Here is a 19,957-nt window from a genome sequence, read left to right on the forward strand (position 1 = left end):
TCTTCATCTTTGACTTGATGACTTTCTGTAGCAGTATGCTTAGATTCCTTTCTCTTTATCTTATTTACTAAAAATTTTTGCTTTGTGGTTACCATGAAGCTTGCATAAAACAACCTACAAGTCTCTTTTAAGTTGATAATAACTTAAGTTTGATCACATCAAAAGCTCTATATTTTTATACCCACAACCCAAGTTTTGTTTTTGATATTACAATTTACATCTTTTTATTTTATGTATCATTTTACAAATTATTGTAGTTACTTACTACTTTTGTCTTTTAATCTTCATACTAGCTTTGTAAGTGATTAATCCATCACCTTCACAACATTAGAATATTTGGAATTTTACTATATATTTACCTTTACCAGTGAGATTTATACTTTCATATGTTTACCTTTTACTAATTACCCCTTTCATTATAGCTTAAAGAAGTTCCTTTAACATTTCTTGTAAGGTTTGTCTATTGGTGATGAACTCCTTTAACTTTTGCTTGTCTGGAAACCTCTTTATCATTCCTTTGATTCTGAATGACAACTTTGCTGGGTAAAGTATCCTTCGTTGGCAGTTTTTTGTTTTTTTTTTTCTTTTAGCACTTTGAATATATTGTGGCACTGCCTTCTGGCCTGCAAAGTTTCTGTTGAAAATCTGCTGATAATCTTATGGGAGTTCCCTTATATGTAACAAGTTGTTTTTCTCTTGCTGCTTTTAAAATTCTCTCCTTGTCCTCAACTTTTGGCACTTTAATTAGAATGTGCTTGATATGGGTCTCTTTGGGTTCCTTTTATTTGGAACTTTCTGGGCTTTGTGGATCTGAATATCTGTTTAGGAAAGTTGACAGCCATTATTTCTTCAAGTCAGTTCTCTACCCCTTTCTCTCTCCCTTCTCCTTCTGGGACTCCTATAATGTGAACGTTGGTCCACTTGATGTTGTCCCATAAGTCCCTTTAAGCTATCGTCACTCTTTTTCATTCTTTTTTCTTTCTGCCGCTCTGATTATGTGAGGTCTACACTCTCTATCCTGTCTTCAGGTTTGCTGATCCTTTCTTCTGCTTCCTCTGGTCTGCTGTTGAACTTCTCTATTATGTTTTTTTTTTTTCAGTTCAGTTATTGTATTCCTCAGCACTGTGACTTCTATTTGGTACTTTTTAATATTTTCTATCTCTCTGTCGAAATTTTCACTTTGTTCATCCATTCTTCTCCTGAGCTCAGTGAGCATCTTTATGACTGTTATTTTAAACTCTCTATCAGAAAAGTAACTTATATCCTTCTCATTAAGGTCTTTTTCTGAGGTTTTGTCTTGTTCTTTTGTTTGGAAGATATTCCTCTGTTTCTTCCTTTTATTTGACTCTCTGTGTTGGTTTCTGTGCATTAGACAAAAAAGCCACCTCTCCCTGCCTTGAATGAGTGGACTTGTGTAGTAGATGAATCTTATTGCTCAACCCTGCCCTAGCCCTTGGTTGTTTCTCAAACCCTTGTCATTGTCCAATCTGCCTACTTTATTTTTAGTGGCTCCCATACTTAAGGGTGTGCCAAGATCTGTCCATGTCCCAAAGGGGAGGATCTCAGTCAGCACCTAAATTCAGAATGACTGGACTCCAGACCATCAGGCAATAGCTTTTAAAGTATGTAAACATAACTCTTTCCAAATTTACATTTTTATGGAATTAACAATCTTAATGGGGCTCCAAATTTCACCTGCAACTGGCAAAAGCTTTTTGTGTGTAGACTCATTATAAAGTAATACGTTCATACATTACTTAGATGAACTAAGTTCATTTAGTTCTACAGACTAAAAGGGGAGAAGACTGAACAGGCTGTAATGTTACAATACCTTGTTATGGGACTGAAGTATCTGTATGATGACTCTGGTATTAGGGTAATAGTTCTTGATAGAGAGCACCCTATAAAAATAACAAATATGCTCATTAGTGACGTGCCATACCCGATGTCTTTATAATATAATTCAATTCAAAGTTAAGTTGATGTGTGGGTAAGCACAGGAAAACAGCACATTATAAGGTTCATTGTTATGATCTTTAATAGCACACACACGGAAGAGTGCTATGGTTTTAGTGACTTAGTAAATTACATCTATGGAAAGGTAAGCTTTTGGTATTAAGAGTGGTCTTCTGGGAGCAATTCTTGAGGAGGAAATAATCAGTTTCATATATTTTAGTCGTCAAACTCAAACACATTAATTACAGAAAAAAACAGAGACTGAACTGCTATCTATAGCTCAAAGTAGCTAACAGACTGTCTAATCCAACTTTCTCATTTTACAAATTAAGAAACTAAGATCTATCTTATATTTACTGTACGTTACAAGTTCTCAGCCTTTTCTTGCTTTTTGTAGAGTCACCCTCAGCTATGTGTATTTATTTTGCTCTGGGGGCCAAGAGTTAATCTGGGTTAGGTACAATGGCATTGCCCTCACAATGAAAGTTTGAATCTCTTACCACAAATTGACTTCCTGCTCATAGATAGTTCACAGTTCAAGATGGTAACACTAACCCTAGCCATCTTGAAAATACTGCCAATAGTCAAAAGCACATCATACTGAACCATGCACAATCTTTCACTAGGACTACTGGAGAAAAACCCCAGTAAATAAAGTCTACGAATAAGGTTCACAAACCACAAATGCCGTCTTTATTTTTGAGGGGCTGTTAGTTAGAATGGTGCTATCTGAACAGTTATCAGTTATTCGTATGCTTGCTTTTTAAATTTAGACAGCTATTATCCCTACGGAACTCCAGGAAAGTAAGTGGAGAAGCACACTGACACACAGTAAACGCTATTTTGACTTCCTTTTTCATACATCTGCACAGTCTCTGGGGCCAAAAAATAAGGCAGAAACCTGGAATATGATGAACCCTGTGCTGTGATACATGACATCTGTTTAGTCCTATGCACGGGGCTTTATTTTAAAAGAGGTAAAAATCAGACCAGCATTGGAGCATGTAAGACACAGTGCCAGCTTCTTACCTCATGATGTTTGAAGTGTCTTCGGCATGTGAATCACTGCACAGAGGGTTGGCTATAATCAGGCATGCTTCTGCAGAGTCCACCTATTCTTCAAGATTAAACAGCAGCCACCTTGTTAATTATCTGTGGGAAACGCTCACGTGTTCCCCTTTGGGGTTTTCTTATGGTTTCATCATACAATTTCCAATAAGAAAGAGAGCACACTTGGGAAGGACTTGTGATAAGGATGTCTTTACATCAGAATCACAGTCCCGCAAATGCTGAAAGGGGCTGCACGGACGGACCAGGGTCTCCAACATAGATGTAGATTGCTTTAAAATGGAACAAGTGCATAATGACATTTTTCCTATCATCCAGAAACATCAATTAATGACTACTGATGAGTAATAAGATCTTTTTAAGCAACTTCCCGTATATTTATTTACCTTTCAGAATAGCAAAACAATTATTGAAGTGGCTCTTATAACCCCAAGTCGCAGGAAAGAGAAAGATTATACTGTGCTTGTCAATTTTTGCTTCAATTCTTTGTGCTGACTCTATAGATCTCTGCTTTAAAAAAACTGAACTTTTTGCTCCATATGATTGTGCGAAACCTAAAACATGAGAGGAAGTTGGCCTTGATCTTAAACGCAAGATGTCTAGAGGGTTGGCTGTTGCTCATCTCTTTTAGTCTCAGCCTAATTGGGATCTCTGCTATTTTCCTTCGTGCCTTTCCTATCAGAGGGCATATCAGTGTGTTTAGGAGAAGCTGGTAAAAGCTGACAGACTCCTAGAAATCTGTCATCTGGTAAGAATCCCACTTGGATAGAAAGATTTAACACACTTCTGCTATCCACAACTTTTTCAGATCTCTTAGACTGGTAACATAAAACTGTTCTAGATAGAGAATTTAGTGAAATTAAAAAATTTAAATATAAATGTAGGTAAATAGTGAGGTCTGCTTGGTATCTGTCAAGAAGGATTTGGAGGTCAATTACTAACATTTCTTTATGATCAGTTTTTAAAGTTGAAGAAGTCGTATTTCCCCTAATTCAAGAGTCTGGAGTAATCCTTTGGGAAGAGCAATACACACTATCGTCTTAATTGCTGCAGCTTAGGAAAATGACAAGGAGGAAAAGAACTAGATCTCACCGCAACTCGCCTCAGATCCTCCCACTTCAGTGCAGATCCAGAAATGAAAGTTGTATAGGCCATGTAGCACTTAAATATGGTTTCCAATTCCAAAGAAGGAGGAACCCTGGACAAAGAACATAGTGCCAGATACAGAAAAAGAAGATTGGCTTTGGTTTAGAGATTGTTGTATTATTTAGTGCATTTAATAAAAACTCTAATCTTCTCTTGGAAAACATCCATCCTCCATAATTAATCCATGTCCTTAGGTGATGTAGATACCACTAGCCTAATTCCAGAAATGGGTCTGAAGCTCAGGGGTAATCAATCACAGAGACATGAAAAAATACAAATCAGATTAATGCAAAAAAAAAAGGGGGGGGAATTACTAAGAACAAAGAAGTTCAGGATCAATGAAAACATTTCAATTATTCAAAAAGACATAGCATTCTAAGACAACTATGAATTTGATAAAATAGCTTCTAAATATACAAAAAATTTTAACAAAACAAGAGAAATAGATGAACCTGCCACTGTAATGACAGATTTCAATGCATCTCTCTCAATTACTGACAGATCAAGGAGAAAAAATAATCATCAACTTTGATATTTATAAATTCTGCAAACAATATTCAGGATATCTAATTTAAATTTTTTTCACCTTTACTGAGGCAAAATTGACAGTTAAAATTGTAAGATATTTAGTGTACAACCTGATGATTTGATGTATGTATACATTGTGAAAGGATCCCTCCCATTATTTAATTAACACATCCATCACCTCACATATTTACCTTTTTGGGGGGTGATGACATTTAAATTCTACTCTCCTAGCAAATTTCAATTATACAATACAGTGTTATCAACTATAGTCACCATGTTTTACATTAGATCCTCAGACTTTATTCACCTTAAAACTGAAAGTCTGTATTCTTTTTACCAACCTCTCCCTATTTCCCCCAGTCCCCAGACCCTGGCAAACCATCTTTCTACTTTCTGTTTCTATAAGTGTGGCTTTTTAAAAAAATTCCAGATATAAGTGACACCATGTATTTGTCTTTTTCTCTCTGGCTTATTTTACCAGCTTATAATGCCTGCCAGGTTCATCCATGTTGTTGCAAGTGACAGGACGTCCTTCCTTTTTTAGGGCTGAATATTTTTAGGGCTGAATGATATTTCATATCATTCAAATATATATACCACATCTTCTTTATTCATTCATCCATAGATGGAAACTTAGGTTGTTTCCATATAATGGCTACTGTGAATAATTCTAATTTTCCTCAACAGCACACAAATATTTACCAAAATGATAATTTACTTGACAAATAAGGAAAGCCTCAACACACTGCAAAAAAAAAAAAGCTGCTGTACATATAATGACCTCTGATCACAGTACAATTAAAGTAAAAGTTAATAACAAAAAAATTAAAAAATATTCATCATAGTTGGAAATTTTGAAAAACAGACTGCTAAAAATCTCATGAGCTATGAAGAAATTATAATGAAGTTTATAAAATTCTTAGAAATTAATTATGTGAAAACACTAAATATCTAAGTCTTTGGATACAATAAAAGCATGCTTTAGGGGAAAGTTACAGCTTTGGACATTAATATTGGAATAAACCCAAAGAAATAAGAAGAAAAGAGACAATAAACACAAGAGTGCAAACAGTGAAACAGAAAAGAAAAATAAAAGAGAGAGGATGAACAAAAACAAAGGCTGGTTCTTTGAAAAAAAAATCACTAATATAATAGGCAAAGCTGTAGTAAAATTGATGGAGAAAAAGAGAAGACAAAAACGACTCATAATATTGAAAGAAGATAAAAATACCTACAGGCAAAGTAGAGATTAAAAATAATAATCAAAGAATACAACAACCAACCAAATGCAACAGCTTTTAAAACTTAGACAAAATAGACAAATTACTAAAAATAAATCTTACCAGAACTAACTCTAGAAGACTATTAAAGGAAATGAAGTTTAGTTTAAAATCTCTCAAAACGAAACAAAAATGAACAAAACACATACATAGACCCACACATTAAACAAAATTTTTAAAACCACCAGTTCTAAATGGTTTAGCAGGCAACTTCTACTGCACTTTCAAGCAACAAATAATCCCATTTTTATACAAAGTCTTTCAAACACCTTAAAAATAGAGAATGGTCCCCAACAAATACTACAAAGCCAAAATAACCATTATAGCAAAACTATTAATTTAATTCACCACATTAACAAATTAAAAATTACACAGCCACCTCAGATGCAGAGAAAAAATTGATTAAAATATCTTTTCACAGTTAAGAAATAAAACTCATGGTATGTTAGGAAGAGAAAAGAATATCCTTAACCAAATAAAGAGTATCTCTAAAATAAAAAGGATGGCCTTAGTGGGAAAATATTAGAAAAGTTTTCTTTAAAATGAGAAATGAAGAAGAGATACAACTATTGCTTTTTTCTCAACATTATATTTGATGTCTTAGCAAGAGCAATAAGAAAATAAAGATACACTGTACACATAAGGATTAGAAAGGAAGAAATAAACTCTCTTTATCTGAACTAATATGATTATTTACATAGAAACCCCTAAACACTACAGAAAAATAAATAGAGGCTAATTTAACAATATGGATGAATGGAAGATTAATATACAAAGGTCAATTCTGGTTTTTCATACCAAAAGCAAACAAGTAGAAAATACAATAAGACACTATTTCAAATATATCAGAAAATATCAAGTACTTATAAATATATATGTCACATATATTTATCACATATATACATATGTAAAATTACATAATATATAATAAACATCAGCAAGCCTGGGAAATTATACAATATTATTGAGACACTAAATGAGATCTAAATAAGTAGACAACCATAGTATATTCAGAGTTAGAAAGAATTTGTAACACAAAGAATCAATTTTAAACCAAAGTTTCAATTAGATTCCTCCCATCAATTTCCACAGGGTTTTTCATAGTTCATGGTAAAATGATTATAAAATTTATATGAAAGATAAAGGGCCAAGAAGAGCTTGTCAACTATTGAAAAAAGAAGAGCAAGGGGGGAAAACCTGCCCTAAGATATATAAGGATTAATTATGAATCTTTAGCAATTAAAAAAGTATAGTATTAGTGCAGTAAGAGATAAATTGATTAAAAAAAACACAGAATAGACCTATTTATACTGGTAGCATGTCAGATCACTGAGGGGAAAAGGGTTTATTCAATAACTAGCATTGATAAAATGGTTATCTATGGAAGAAGCTGAAGTTTTATTCATGTGTCATGCCATAAAAAAACAAATTCCAGTATAATTAGAGATTTAAACATCAAAAAAAAATTAAAAATTCTTAATAGGAAATGTAATTAAATATCTTTTAAATATTGGGATACAGAAAAATTCCTAAACAAGAACCAGAAAATCATTAAATACAATTGAAATGATTGAAAATTTGAACTATAATAATATTAAAAACTTTTGAATATCAAAATACTTCTAATACTCAGTGAAAAGACAAGTTATAAACTGGAAAAATATAGTTACAATTCAGATCACTGATGAAGAGTTAGTGTCAAGAATACATTAAGCACTCCTAGAAATTAAATAAGAAAAACCCCACAAACAATCCAATAGAAAAACAGGTAAAATGCATGACTAGGCTTTTCACAGAAAGAGGAAACAAGTATGGCTAATAAACACGAAGAGAAACTACATACTTAGTGATAAGAGGCTATAAATCAAAACCACGATGAGATTCCACTTTACACTGATTCCACTGCAAAGATTAAAAAGTATGACCACGCCAATTGTTAGAAAGAATGTAGATGTATAGCTACACAAAGTCACTTACACATTGCTGATTAGCTTGAAAAATGGTGCAACCACTAGTAAAAAATGATACTATCTCTTAAAAATGAACATTCACATTCTTCACACCATTAAACCACCCTCCCCCCCCACACACATACACAGACACTCTTGCACAGGTCCACTAAGAGCCATACAGAAGCCATGTTAATAACAAAATTATTTCCAATAGAAAAATCTAGAAACAATGCAAATCACACCAAGAGTGGATAAATAAACTAAGGTTTACTCTGTCAATGAAATATCATATAACAGTAAACAACTACAGCAACACTCAGAAAAATGAGTGTATCTTAGAAATATAAAATGAGGAAAATCTAAGTACCACAAGATTCCATTGGTGTGATCTTCCTTCTGTAAGTTAAACATAGCTAAACACTTTAAGACTGTACATAATTGCAAGAAAACTATAGGAGAGATAAAGAATGATGATGATGTACAAAACAATTGAGAGAAGTATGAAATGTGGGTAGGATCATATAGTTAGATACGAGTTCTGTCCTAAATTTTGTCTTGATGGTGAGTTCATGTACTGGTGCTTAGAGCATTATTAAAAACAGCTACTTACAAAAACAAACAACCAAAATGTGCTTATGTATAAGTCAAGTACAAAGGCTGTTGTAAGAATTACGATAAATCCAATTCTAATTTCCCAACACTAAAGAAGAAAACTAAATCTAGTTATGTCATCCCTCTGCTGAAAATCCTCCAAGAATTCAGAACTGACTTGGAGAATAGGCAACTTCCTTAAAGCCAAAACCTTATAATAGACTATATAATACTTTTGTTATCTGGCCCACTATCAACTGCAATATTTGGAAATTCTCTGAACTTGTCAATCCTCATGAGTAAAACTTCCCCTATTCCCTTAAAACATATGTGAACAAGTGAGAGCTTTGCAGGTTTTCATATATTAAACGTCACTAGAGCTGGGGCCTTTGTTTTCAGGCATAGTAAACTAGGTAATTTCAGCCAATCTTCTACTAAGGATATATAAAAATGCTGGACGAAATATAAAAATATCTAATAAATCATGAAAGACATAACCAGACCGTGAAGAATTTCCAGGCCAAAATCTAGGAGAAATCAAGGTCTTGGAGGTTAAGTCCAGTCCCCCCACCCACCAAAGCATTTAGTAATTCAGAAGATACAGCTACCAAACTGAGCTAACATTCTGGTGATGTCATAAGGTAAGGGGTCCAAAAACTTCCAGCTCCCCTGACACACAAAATGAAGACTTTAGTAACTCCTCCAAATTTTAACCTGGCATAACAAAGGTATGCAGGCATAGAAGAAGTGTAAAATTGAATAAATTAGTTTTCAGATGTACTTTCATTCTGAGTTTGTCACCTGGGTAGTACAGTGAACCTCGAGCGTTGAATTTGGATTTACGTGGTCCTAAGGCACAAGTGCCCCATTGTACTTGGAAGAAGTAAATAAATATCCTCTCTGGGGGCTTCCCTGGTGGTGCAGTGGTTGAGAATCTGCCTGCCAATGCAGGGGACATGGGTTCGAGCCCTGGTCTGGGAAGATCCCACATGCCGTGGAGCAACTAGGCACGTGAGCCACAATTGCTGAGCCTGCGCGTCTGGAGCCTGTGCTCCGCAACAAGAGAGGCCACGATAGTGAGAGGCCCGCGCGCCACGATGAAGAGTGGCCCCCGCTTGCCACAACTAGAGAAAGCCCTCGCACAGAAACGAAGACCCAACACAGCCATAAATAAATAAATAAAATTTTTAAAAAAATCCTCTCTGGAAGAATGTAATATTTTTCTAGGCTACAAGTTATTTCTAAAAATATTTTTTAATAGAAGAATAAGCACATAATCTAAGACAAAAAAGCACACAAAGAAAAGAAGATACTATGTGTAACAACCAGTGGAAACAACAGACAAGAAAAACCAAAGACTTAAGACACTGAATTACGGGACACAAACTACAACATAATTCTGTTTATTTTATTGAAATAAATAAAAGGTAACCTTGGAAACACAAGAAACTATGAAAACAGAGAATATTTGATAAAGAACCAAATATAAATTCCGGAACTGAAAAACACAGTAACTCAAATTAAAAACTCAATGAATGAGTTTGTAAATAGATTAAACACAGATAAAGAGAGAAGTAGGGGCTTCCCTGGTGGCGCAGTGGTTGAGAATCTGCCTGCCGATGCAGGGGACATGGGTTCGAGCCCTGGTCTGAGAGTATCCCACATGCTGCGGAGCAACTGGGCCCGTGAGCCACAATTACTGAGCCTGTGCTCCACAACAAGAGAGGCCACGACAGTGAGAGGCCCGTGCGCCGCGATGAACAGTGGCCCCCGCTTGCCACAACTAGAGAAAGCCCTCGCACAGAAATGAAGACCCAACACAGCCAAAAATTAATTAATTAATTAATTAATTATTTTTAACAAATGAGAGAAGTAGGAACCTGGAAGGTAGTTCAGAGTAAAGTATCCAGAATGTAATACAGAGATACAAAAAAGAGGAGAAATACAAAACAGAGGGTAAGAAATATATTTGGCACAGTAACAAAAGGACTAACATACTTATAATTGAATTCCCAGAAAAGGAGGAGAAAGAACATAGTGACAAGGGCAATATTTGAAGAAATTATTGAGAATCTTCCAGAAATGGTGGAAAACACCAACCTCGAGACTCAGGAAGACTCATGAATACTAAGCACAATAAATTATCAGAAATTCAAAACTACACACATCATAGTAAATGTATAACATACTTTCACATTAAGTACAATACATAATTTTTTTAAGAAGATAATTCATTAAAGAAGATAGTTTAACAGACTTCTTTAATAGCGACAACAAAAGCCAGAAATCAACAGAATAATACTTTCATGGTTCTTAAGGATAAAATGCAGCAGCTTAGAACTCTATATCCATAAAATTATCTTTCAAGAATGAAAAGAAAATAAAGATGTCCTTACATTAAAAAAAAAAAAGAGCTTGTCACTGGCAGATCTGCACTGAATTTAGGATAAAAATGGCCAAAAAGAAGCATAATAGAAAATAATAGGAAGAAGAATATGTATATATTAAATCACCTTACTGTATACCAGAAACTAACACAACATTGTAAATCAACTATATTCTAATTTAAAAAATGGGCAAGATAACAGCCATTTCATAAGAGGGAACCCAAATGGCTTATACATATGAATATATGCTTGGCCTCATTACTAACCAGAAAAATGAGATTATAAACCACAATAAGATACACTGTCTTGCAAAACACTATCCCAAAGAACGGCTAAAACTAAAAAGACTGACGTTTCTAAGTGTTAGGTAGGATGGGAAGCTACATTTCCAAGCGGTAGTAAGGCTGTATGGTGAAAGGAGCTCTCAGGGCTGCTGGTGGAAGTGCAAACCAGAAAAAGCATTTTGAATGACTGACAGTTCTGTTACAGGAAGATTTACTACCCTGCAATTTAATGCCCGGGGTCCAGGACACATATATAAGAATTTTCAAAGCAACATTCTTCATAATAGCCAAAATTGAGGAGAAATGTCAACCAACAGTAGAATGGATTAAGAAAAATTGTGGTGTATTCATATAATGGAATGCTCTACAGCACAGAAATGAAAATGAATAGGTACAGCTACACCCAGCTGCAGCAAGGATGAATCTTACAAACACAACATTGAGGTAAATAAATTTATATTCCATTTATGTGAATTTAAAAACAGGAAAAACTTAAGTATTCTAAATAAACACAGGAGATAGGACAATTAATAAATGTAAGATATAAAGTCAAAATCATAATTACCTCTAGGGACTAAAGATTGGGTTATAATTGGGGAGGGTTTTCCTGGGCTGCTGGCAATAGAATATATCTTGATTTGGGTGGTGGATACATGGGTGTTCACTTCACAGTAATTCATTTTAATGTATATTGTAATTCTATGTAATTTTCTTTCTGAGTTATAATTTGGGATAAAGAGTTTTAAACATACTGCTTAATTATTACCTTGCTATTTTAAAAATAAATGTAAGTTCTAAGATATTTTTTCTATGCTCCAGTGACTCCTGTGCAACTCTTGGGAATTTTTCACTCAACTTTTGTTCTTATGAGATTATTTAATGCTGAAAAAGTTGGAAAATATTTATTGCTATGCATGTGATATATCTATTGGAAAATATTTAATGATAGACATATAAAAAGCAGGCGATCATTAAGTACTGGAAAAAAATTTGAGGAAATGTACTGTTATCAAAGACCAACATTTATTAGCCATAATGATATAAACACTGTCGCTGTAATTACAAATTAGAAGATAACTATAATGGAACAACTGAAGAAGGGAAAGTGGTGCAGAGGGCTGAATAACATACATCTGCAAAATATCAGGTGATGAATAAATACTGTGTACAACTGAGGAGTCAAAAGAGTGATAAAACATAGATTTAAACTTAGAAGAAACAGTTATCTCTGAGCAGTAAGACTGGAAAAATAGGAAGGGGTTAAATATTTGGTGATAAGTGTTCTGCTATTTGATGTGTAAGTTATGTTCATATATTACTTTCTGGAATAGTACTATCTTCTGGATTCCTAAACGGATCTGCCCCATCCCTCAACAACTGCTGAATTAGGTGACCCTTACATCAGCGGTCCGCAACCTTTCTGGCACCAGGGACCGGTTTCATGGAAGACAATTCTTCCATGGATGGGAGGCGGGGCGGTGGACGGCTCAGGCGGTAATGTGAGCGATGGGGAGCGGCTGTAAATACAGATGAAGCTCCGCTCGCTCGCCTGCTGCTCACCTCCTGCTGTGCGGCCCGGTTCCTAACAGGCTGCGGACAGGTGGGGTGAGGACCCCGGCCTTACATGTTATGACAACGTGCCTGTGTGTACATGATTTTCATTTACCCTGATCAGCATTATTGTACCTTTCCAATCTGAGAACTGATATCTTTTTTTCAACTCTAGAAAGTTTTTGTCTTTTCATTTGATTGTGAAAAACTGCACATATACAAAGTGTATAGGATGTATGCATTCAATATAAAGAATAATAAATCAATATTTATGTACCCACTCAGGCACAATAACAATACAAATTACTCAAGGAAATAAATATCTCATCATTGTTCATTGTTGTATATTCTCTAAGCCTAGTTATCTGGCTCTTTTGGATGTTTTGAGAGCTATATAATATCAATTTTTTTTTCTGTTAATTTAGCCATAGTTAGTTTTCGTTGCATGCTACTACTTATCCTGAATTGTAGAAACATAAATTAATATTTTACCTTTATGACACTTCAGAACATAATATCTTGGATATTGTTTTGCTTTAAATAATAAGCAAGTAACCAAAGAAAGAAAAGTGTTAATTTCTGTATCAGTTACCCAGGTTTGCACAAAATCTGGCACAACCTTTGTGGCTTAAAATAATGAGTTATTATTTCTTGAAATTCTCTGTTTTGACTGGGCTCAGCTCGGTCAGTCTTCTGCTCCATGCGGTTTTGTTGGAGACATGACTCTGTTTAGCGGAGAGCTCTAGTGGGCCAGAACCTCTGAGATGGCATCACTTACAGGTCTGTTGCCTCAGCTGGGCTTCTGGAGGAGCTGGCAGCTGAAATGGGCCTCCTCCCCCTGGAGGAGGAGGTGAACTTCTTACATAGTGGTCCAGGGTTTCAAGACACTGAGCGCAGAAGGTAACAGGCTCCTTATGGGTTGGTCCTTTAACTGGCTCAGTCATTTACACATGTTTCATTGGTTAAAATGAGTCAAAAGGCCAGCCCAGATCAATAGAAGGGAAGCTAGAAGACTCCACTTTTGGTGGGAGGAGGGAGAATATGTGTAAACATTTGGGAGGGGTTTCTGGTAGCCATCTTTTAAAAAACAATCTACCACAGTCTTCCCTCTGCTGAATTCTATTTCTCAAGTTAAGTCAAAGGCCAGCACAGGTTTATTGAGAGGAGCAGCATGAATGTACAGTAAGGAAAGGTAATGTGAACCTCTGCACCAAAGGAAAATCCACCGCAATCACAGACTCTGATAATTGCTTTAAAGCAAATAAATGGGGTGATGAGATAGGAGGATTAGAAGACATTAATTTAGATAACTTGGCCAGGGAAGGACTCTGAGTGCTGGGAGATGAAAATAAATCAGTCACATAAAGCAGAAGAGCTTTTGAGCAGAAAGAACAGATCAATAAAGTAGCCTTTACAGAAGTTCAGGAGAGACAAGATAGGAACTTTGAATAGGGTTGTGAGAGCGGAGACAAAATGGTAGAATTAGGATTTATGTAGGAGATGCAATTGATGATGAACGTGTACACAGGGTTTGAGGGAGACAGTAAATTCAAAGACAACGCCTAGTTTTCTGTTTTAAGGACCGGCATTGATGAGGTCCCACTTGCTGAAACAGGAAAAGCTGTTTCCTTTCCTTCTTGTTTTTTAATTTTTAATTTTTTAATTTGCCTTGTGAGATGTAAATGTTGGACATTAAATCATGAGTTTACTTTTGAAAATGTTGAGTCTGAGGGGTCTTTGAAACACTGGGGTGGAAATACCCAGTAAGCAATTAGTTGTGTGACTATGAAGCCACAGAGAATGTCTAGCGGGGGACATCAATTTTGGAGTCTTCAGAGTATAGATGTAATTGACAAAATTCTAGATAGACACTTCCAACATTTTGTACCATTTAAGAAATTTCATTCATTACCTTGACGAGTACCTACAATAACCTACATTAGGCTATGAAAATACATCAGCAGATAAAAGAAGTTACTTTCCACACATTTAATGATTTCCTCTTTGTCTCAGCTGGGTTACAATTATTAGCCTCTTATCACTGGTTTAAGCACTTTGGGTTTTTTTTTTTTTTTTTTTTTTTTTTTTTACTATTTTTTAAGTAAGAATTCAAGTAATACACAAATTATTGAACAGACAGGCATGACAGTGATTCTGAAGCAGAACTCTTGGCTGTCTGTCAACAGCACCATAAAGAAATTCAAAATGCTTACTGGTTACCTCACACCTGAGAGCCCAAGGTAACGGTGGGTTGAAGGTGTCAGAATGTAAAGAGTGTACAGTGTTCAACTATGAAATGCGTGAAGGCCGAGGTGATCCGATAGGCAATCCTGGATAAAATCAAAATGCCATTTCATATCTGGGTGACTTATTCAGTGAGTGACGTCTGGATAACGGATTGACCATTTGGAAAAAAATAAAGAAGTTAGTTCCCTACACATTACACAAAGTCAATTCCAGAGAGCTTAAATATAAAACATTTCAATATGAAAACCTAAAAATGCTAGAGAGATAGTTACTTAGTTCTAGGACACAGGGGTCTAAGAATGTCAGAGAAGCAGGAAGCCAGAAGGAAAGAGTGGAGGGATTACAGTCCATGTAAATCGGCTGCTTCCGTATTCGATTTACGACAAAAGCATGCGTAAAGATTAAAAAGCAAAGGGAGAGGAAAAAACATTTACAACGTATGACACAAAGCAGCTAATATAAAAATATAATGAGCGCTTAAAAGCCAGCAAAGTAACAGAGGACCCTCCTCATAGAAAAGAGGATGAAAGACATGAAGAGCCACTTCAAAGAAACCCCGAACCATCAAAGCACACAAATCGCTCAGTCTCATTAGGAGCCGAAATTGTAAAATAGAACAGTTAGAAACCATGTTGCCTACTTAAAACCCTTTTTGTATTAAACAGGCATTTCCCAGTGCTTCACTGGGAAAAACGTCTGGCAAGATATATTTTCAGAGTTTAACTCTGGTCATGAACTGCTTTTTCCTTACTTATTGCTTACTATTATTTCCGAATTTTAAAAATTAATACCGCAAGGGCAATTGTCTTCCATTAGAAATATTCACACATATTTCAAGTATTCCCTGCCCACGGGTCACACAGATACACTTACTCTCCCAGGAAAACAATCTCAGTATTGATCTCCCCTGCCTTATGGCGGAGAAAATTCCTCAGGAAAGCCGTCACACTGTCCACAGTGATGTTTCCACAGACCACAATGAACCTAGAAAGTGAAAACATGGGGGGTGGATCATCCCAGGAACAAAAGTATCTTCCTGTCTAGATTTAAAGATGGACAATTAGCTTAAACTTAGTTTGAAATAAAAGTTGGTATTTGATACCTCATTGTAGTTTTGATTTGCATTTCTCTAATGATTAATGATGTTGAGCATCCTTTCGTGTGCTTGTTGGCAATCTGTATATCTTCTTTGGAGAAATGTCTATTTAGGTCTTCTGCCCATTTTTGGATTGGGTTGTTTGTGTTTTTGATATTGAGCTGCATGAGCTGCTTGTACATTTTGGAGATTAATCCTTTGTCAGTTGCTTCGTTTGCAAATATTTTCTCCCGTTCTGAGGGTTGTCCTTTCGTCTTGTTTATGGTTTCCTTTGCTGTGCAAAAGCTTTTAAGTTTCATTAGGTCCCATTTGTTTATTTTTGTTTTTATTTCCATTTCTTTAGGAGGTGGGTCAAAAAGGATCTTGCTGTGATTTATGTCATAGAGTGTTCTGCCTATGTTTTTCTCTAAGAGTTTTATACTGTCTGGCTTTACATTTAGGTCTTTAATCTATTTTGAGTTTACTTTTGTGTATGGTGTTAGGAAGTGTGTAAGTCAGAAAGAGAAAAACAAATACCGTATGCTAACACATATATATGGAATCTAAAAAAAAAAAAAAAAGGTTCTGAAGAACCTAGGGGCAGGACAGGAATAAAGATGCTGATGAAGAGAATGGACTTGAGGACACGGGGAGGGGGAAGGGGAAGCTGGGACGAAGTGAGAGAGTGGCATGGACATATACACACTACCAGATGTAAAGTAGATACCTAGTGGGAAGCAGCTGCATAGCACAGGGAGATCAGCTCGGTGCTTTGCAATGACAATGATGTAGAAGGGTGGGATAAGGAGGGTGGGAGGGAGACATAAGAGGGAGGGGATATGGGGTTATATGTATGCATATAGCTGATTCACTTTGTTATACAGCAGAAACTAACACAACATTGTAAAGCAATTATACTCCAATAAAGATGTTTAAAAAAAAAGTTGGTATTTGTTCCACCTAGATTTTAAACTTAGAAACACCAAGGACTGCATCTCCAATATACAAAAGGAGCATCAGATTTCTGTAGGGAATGATTCCACACATTTGAATTACACATAGCTTTTCAGGCATTTAAGGATAACTATCGTAACTGCTAGATTTTTCTCGGTTATTTATAATTTATAATGGAGTTGCACGTGTGTTAATTTCACTTGATTTTCCACTTGACTCCTGATTGGCTGGTGTCATCTTTTTTCACTGAGGAACGACTGAGCTCAGAATGGCTCACTGATTTTCCCATAGTCAAATACTATGGCTGAGGCAGCACCAGAATCTAGGTTATTTCGGTTTATCTTCTGCATCTAAAATTATCTAGTACTCACAAAAAAAGTGAGTCCAATGGAGAGACATCTAGGACAGGTCCACAAATCTATGCATATAACTTCTATGGTGAAAAATAGCTGTCAATTTCCTTAGGCTTCATATACATAAAGAAGCTATTTTCCTCCCATTAGTCATGTAAGAAAACTGAAAGCGTAATTTTAGCCTAAGTTAAACTTATATTTTCCAGACCTCATTGGCCTATTTAGCATGTGTGAGATGAACTGGGTTAGACTTTGGCTTATCTAGCTTATTTCATTGTTTTCAATATTTGTTTTTCATTCATTTCATTTTGTTACCTTCCTCTTCATACTCCTGGATCAATGTTGGTTTTTATCCAACTGTGTTAAGACATCACTCCAAAGGAGTTTATCTCCACTGCGCCTCTTTCCTCTACAGCAGGTAAGAGACTAAATAAAAAAGAATCGCTTTGAATTTAAGATTTCCAATTCCTTATCTTCTTCTTAGGTATGAAAAATCATAGTGGCAATGGAGGTAACATATATCCACAGAGAAATAGAGTAAAAACAACTCCAAATCCACTTCGCTCCTGGGAACAAACAGCTGTGGCATGGACAGAACAGGTGATCTGTGAAGGATTGGAGGACAGGCTGAAGCCCCTCCTCACTCTAGCAAACCTCTTCCCATGGATGAGCTTTAGGGGAGTTTGGGCTAAGACAACTGAATTGAATTATTTTAAATTCGAACTGTGACTTTAATTTGATCCATTATGTAAAGTTAGCCATGAGTCAACCACATGGTTAAAATGAATAAGACAATCAGTAATGGATATAAGAGAACAGTCTGAGATAAGGAATGTACAAATATTGGCACAATCAGCATGTGACACCGAATGACAACATATCTATCATTCTAGTTTATTTAATCCTCTTATGAGCATCTAGATGGTAGTGTGTATCGAGTAGCAAATATCTTCTCATGGTATTTATTCCAGCACGGCCCTCTTTAGTGAATGAGGACCTTGCCAATATATCCACCTAGGCCAGGCAATAGTGTTTCGAAAGAGAGAGTGACTTGGTAGAATACCTCAAACTGTAGAAATCATACTTGAAAGCTACTTACTTCTTTCCTTTGACCACTTCATAGGAACTGGTGTATTTCCTCTTGTTACCAAAAAGTTCCACCATTTCAGGGACGTAGTTCGCAAACAGAACCTAAAATGATCGGCAAATAAAACCTGAGGTCTCATTACTTCCAAGGATACTCCAAAATTCCAAGATTACAAAGGAGAAAGCAGGTACGTAAAACTTTCTCTCTTCTAAGAAAGGCATGACTGGGAACTGTGCTTTTAAATGCAGACCAATTTTCTTCCTTACTTCAGCCTTTGGATTTGGTTAAAATTTAATAAAATGCTTTTCATCCTTCAAAAAGATGAAAGCAAAGACAAGCAGTAAGGCAACCTCCCCACCCATTTTGTCCTCTCATCACTTCTAACTGCCCTTCTGACTCTTTCACTTGATACTATTTGGGGCTTGGGGAAAAAATAAAGCATATGGGACAGAGTAGGGTTAAGGGAAAATGACAGAAATGAGGGGATGTAACAATGATGTGGACAGGGGGATATCAGAAAGGTAGAGTGGAGAACTCGGCCATGGTTATTAAGGAATTGACATTAAAGTCACTATAAGAAAAGGAGGCTTCCTTTGTCCTTGACACACTCCTGAACCAAGCACAGATGTTCACTTATCTGTAGTAAAATGCTGGTTTAGAGAGAGTTTACTCATTTGGGCTGGAAAGAACACAACTTCCTGCAGATCAAATCTCAAATCCCCTTCCTCGTTGGAAGAAAGACTATAATCCGATGGGCAAAAGATGAAGGAAGATGCAGTTGCTCAAATCAATGCTGAGGCTAATTAGGAAAGTCTGCTCTCCTTTGTCTACCACCCTCATCCCTGGCAATTGAACAATTACATCATGTGCTCCAGGGGATGCAGTTTGGAAAATATGGGATTCATATATCTCTTCATTTTCATTTGACACCTGCTCTGAATAATGCAACATTCACTCTCAAACCTATTTCACTTTGTTTCTCACCATTAACCAAATGTTTTTGGTTTATGTAGCTATATTCAAAAGATATAAAAATATTCTTCACCAAACTCCCCAGGGTGAAGACCATGATGAAGGTCCGTCCTAGGGATGTCTTGGCTACCACATCTCCAAAGCCGACAGTCGACGTCGTTGCCATGACCAGGTAAATGGACTCAAAATATGAAATATTCTGTGAATTTCTACCTTTGAGCCAGGGATCACCAGAATTTTCCACCTGTCCAAAGAGAGAGGACTCAGGAAAGGTCTCTGAATGGAATCCAAGGGAAAGTTTATAAAGAATAAGCACAACTTGCGATTTGTTTCATTTAATTCAATCCAAATGAAAGAGTAAATGATTCCCAGGTCGCTGTGAAGGGTTTGCAGATTGTGGGTAGTAACTGTGAAGTCTTAATTCCCTTCATGGTGATTACTGCTCAAATCTGAGGGGTGTGTAGCTTGAGCCCACAATGGAGATGCTCAATGAGGGGGATGGCTGACACCTCTTTTCCTGTGGGCA

At 36.0% G+C, this 19,957-nt stretch overlaps 1 protein-coding gene across 1 annotated transcript in view; it reads right to left on the reverse strand.

The window, feature by feature from the left end:
* Window positions 1-19,957, reverse strand: part of KCNU1 (potassium calcium-activated channel subfamily U member 1) — a 189,781-nt gene that overhangs the window by 108,718 nt on the left and 61,106 nt on the right. The window contains exons 10-15 of the mRNA XM_082444418.1: window positions 19,505-19,675; window positions 18,472-18,563; window positions 15,864-15,974; window positions 4,117-4,222; window positions 2,986-3,068; window positions 1,832-1,901 (exon numbers count right to left, since the gene is read on the reverse strand). Of these exons, the coding sequence (XP_082300544.1) occupies window positions 1,832-1,901; window positions 2,986-3,068; window positions 4,117-4,222; window positions 15,864-15,974; window positions 18,472-18,563; window positions 19,505-19,675 (633 nt within the window). The remainder of the gene's footprint in view (window positions 1-1,831; window positions 1,902-2,985; window positions 3,069-4,116; window positions 4,223-15,863; window positions 15,975-18,471; window positions 18,564-19,504; window positions 19,676-19,957) is intronic.

The sequence above is a fragment of the Balaenoptera physalus genome, assembly GCF_965194825.1.
Source record: "Balaenoptera physalus genome assembly, chromosome: 21".
Classification (NCBI taxonomy): Eukaryota; Metazoa; Chordata; class Mammalia; order Artiodactyla; family Balaenopteridae; genus Balaenoptera; species Balaenoptera physalus.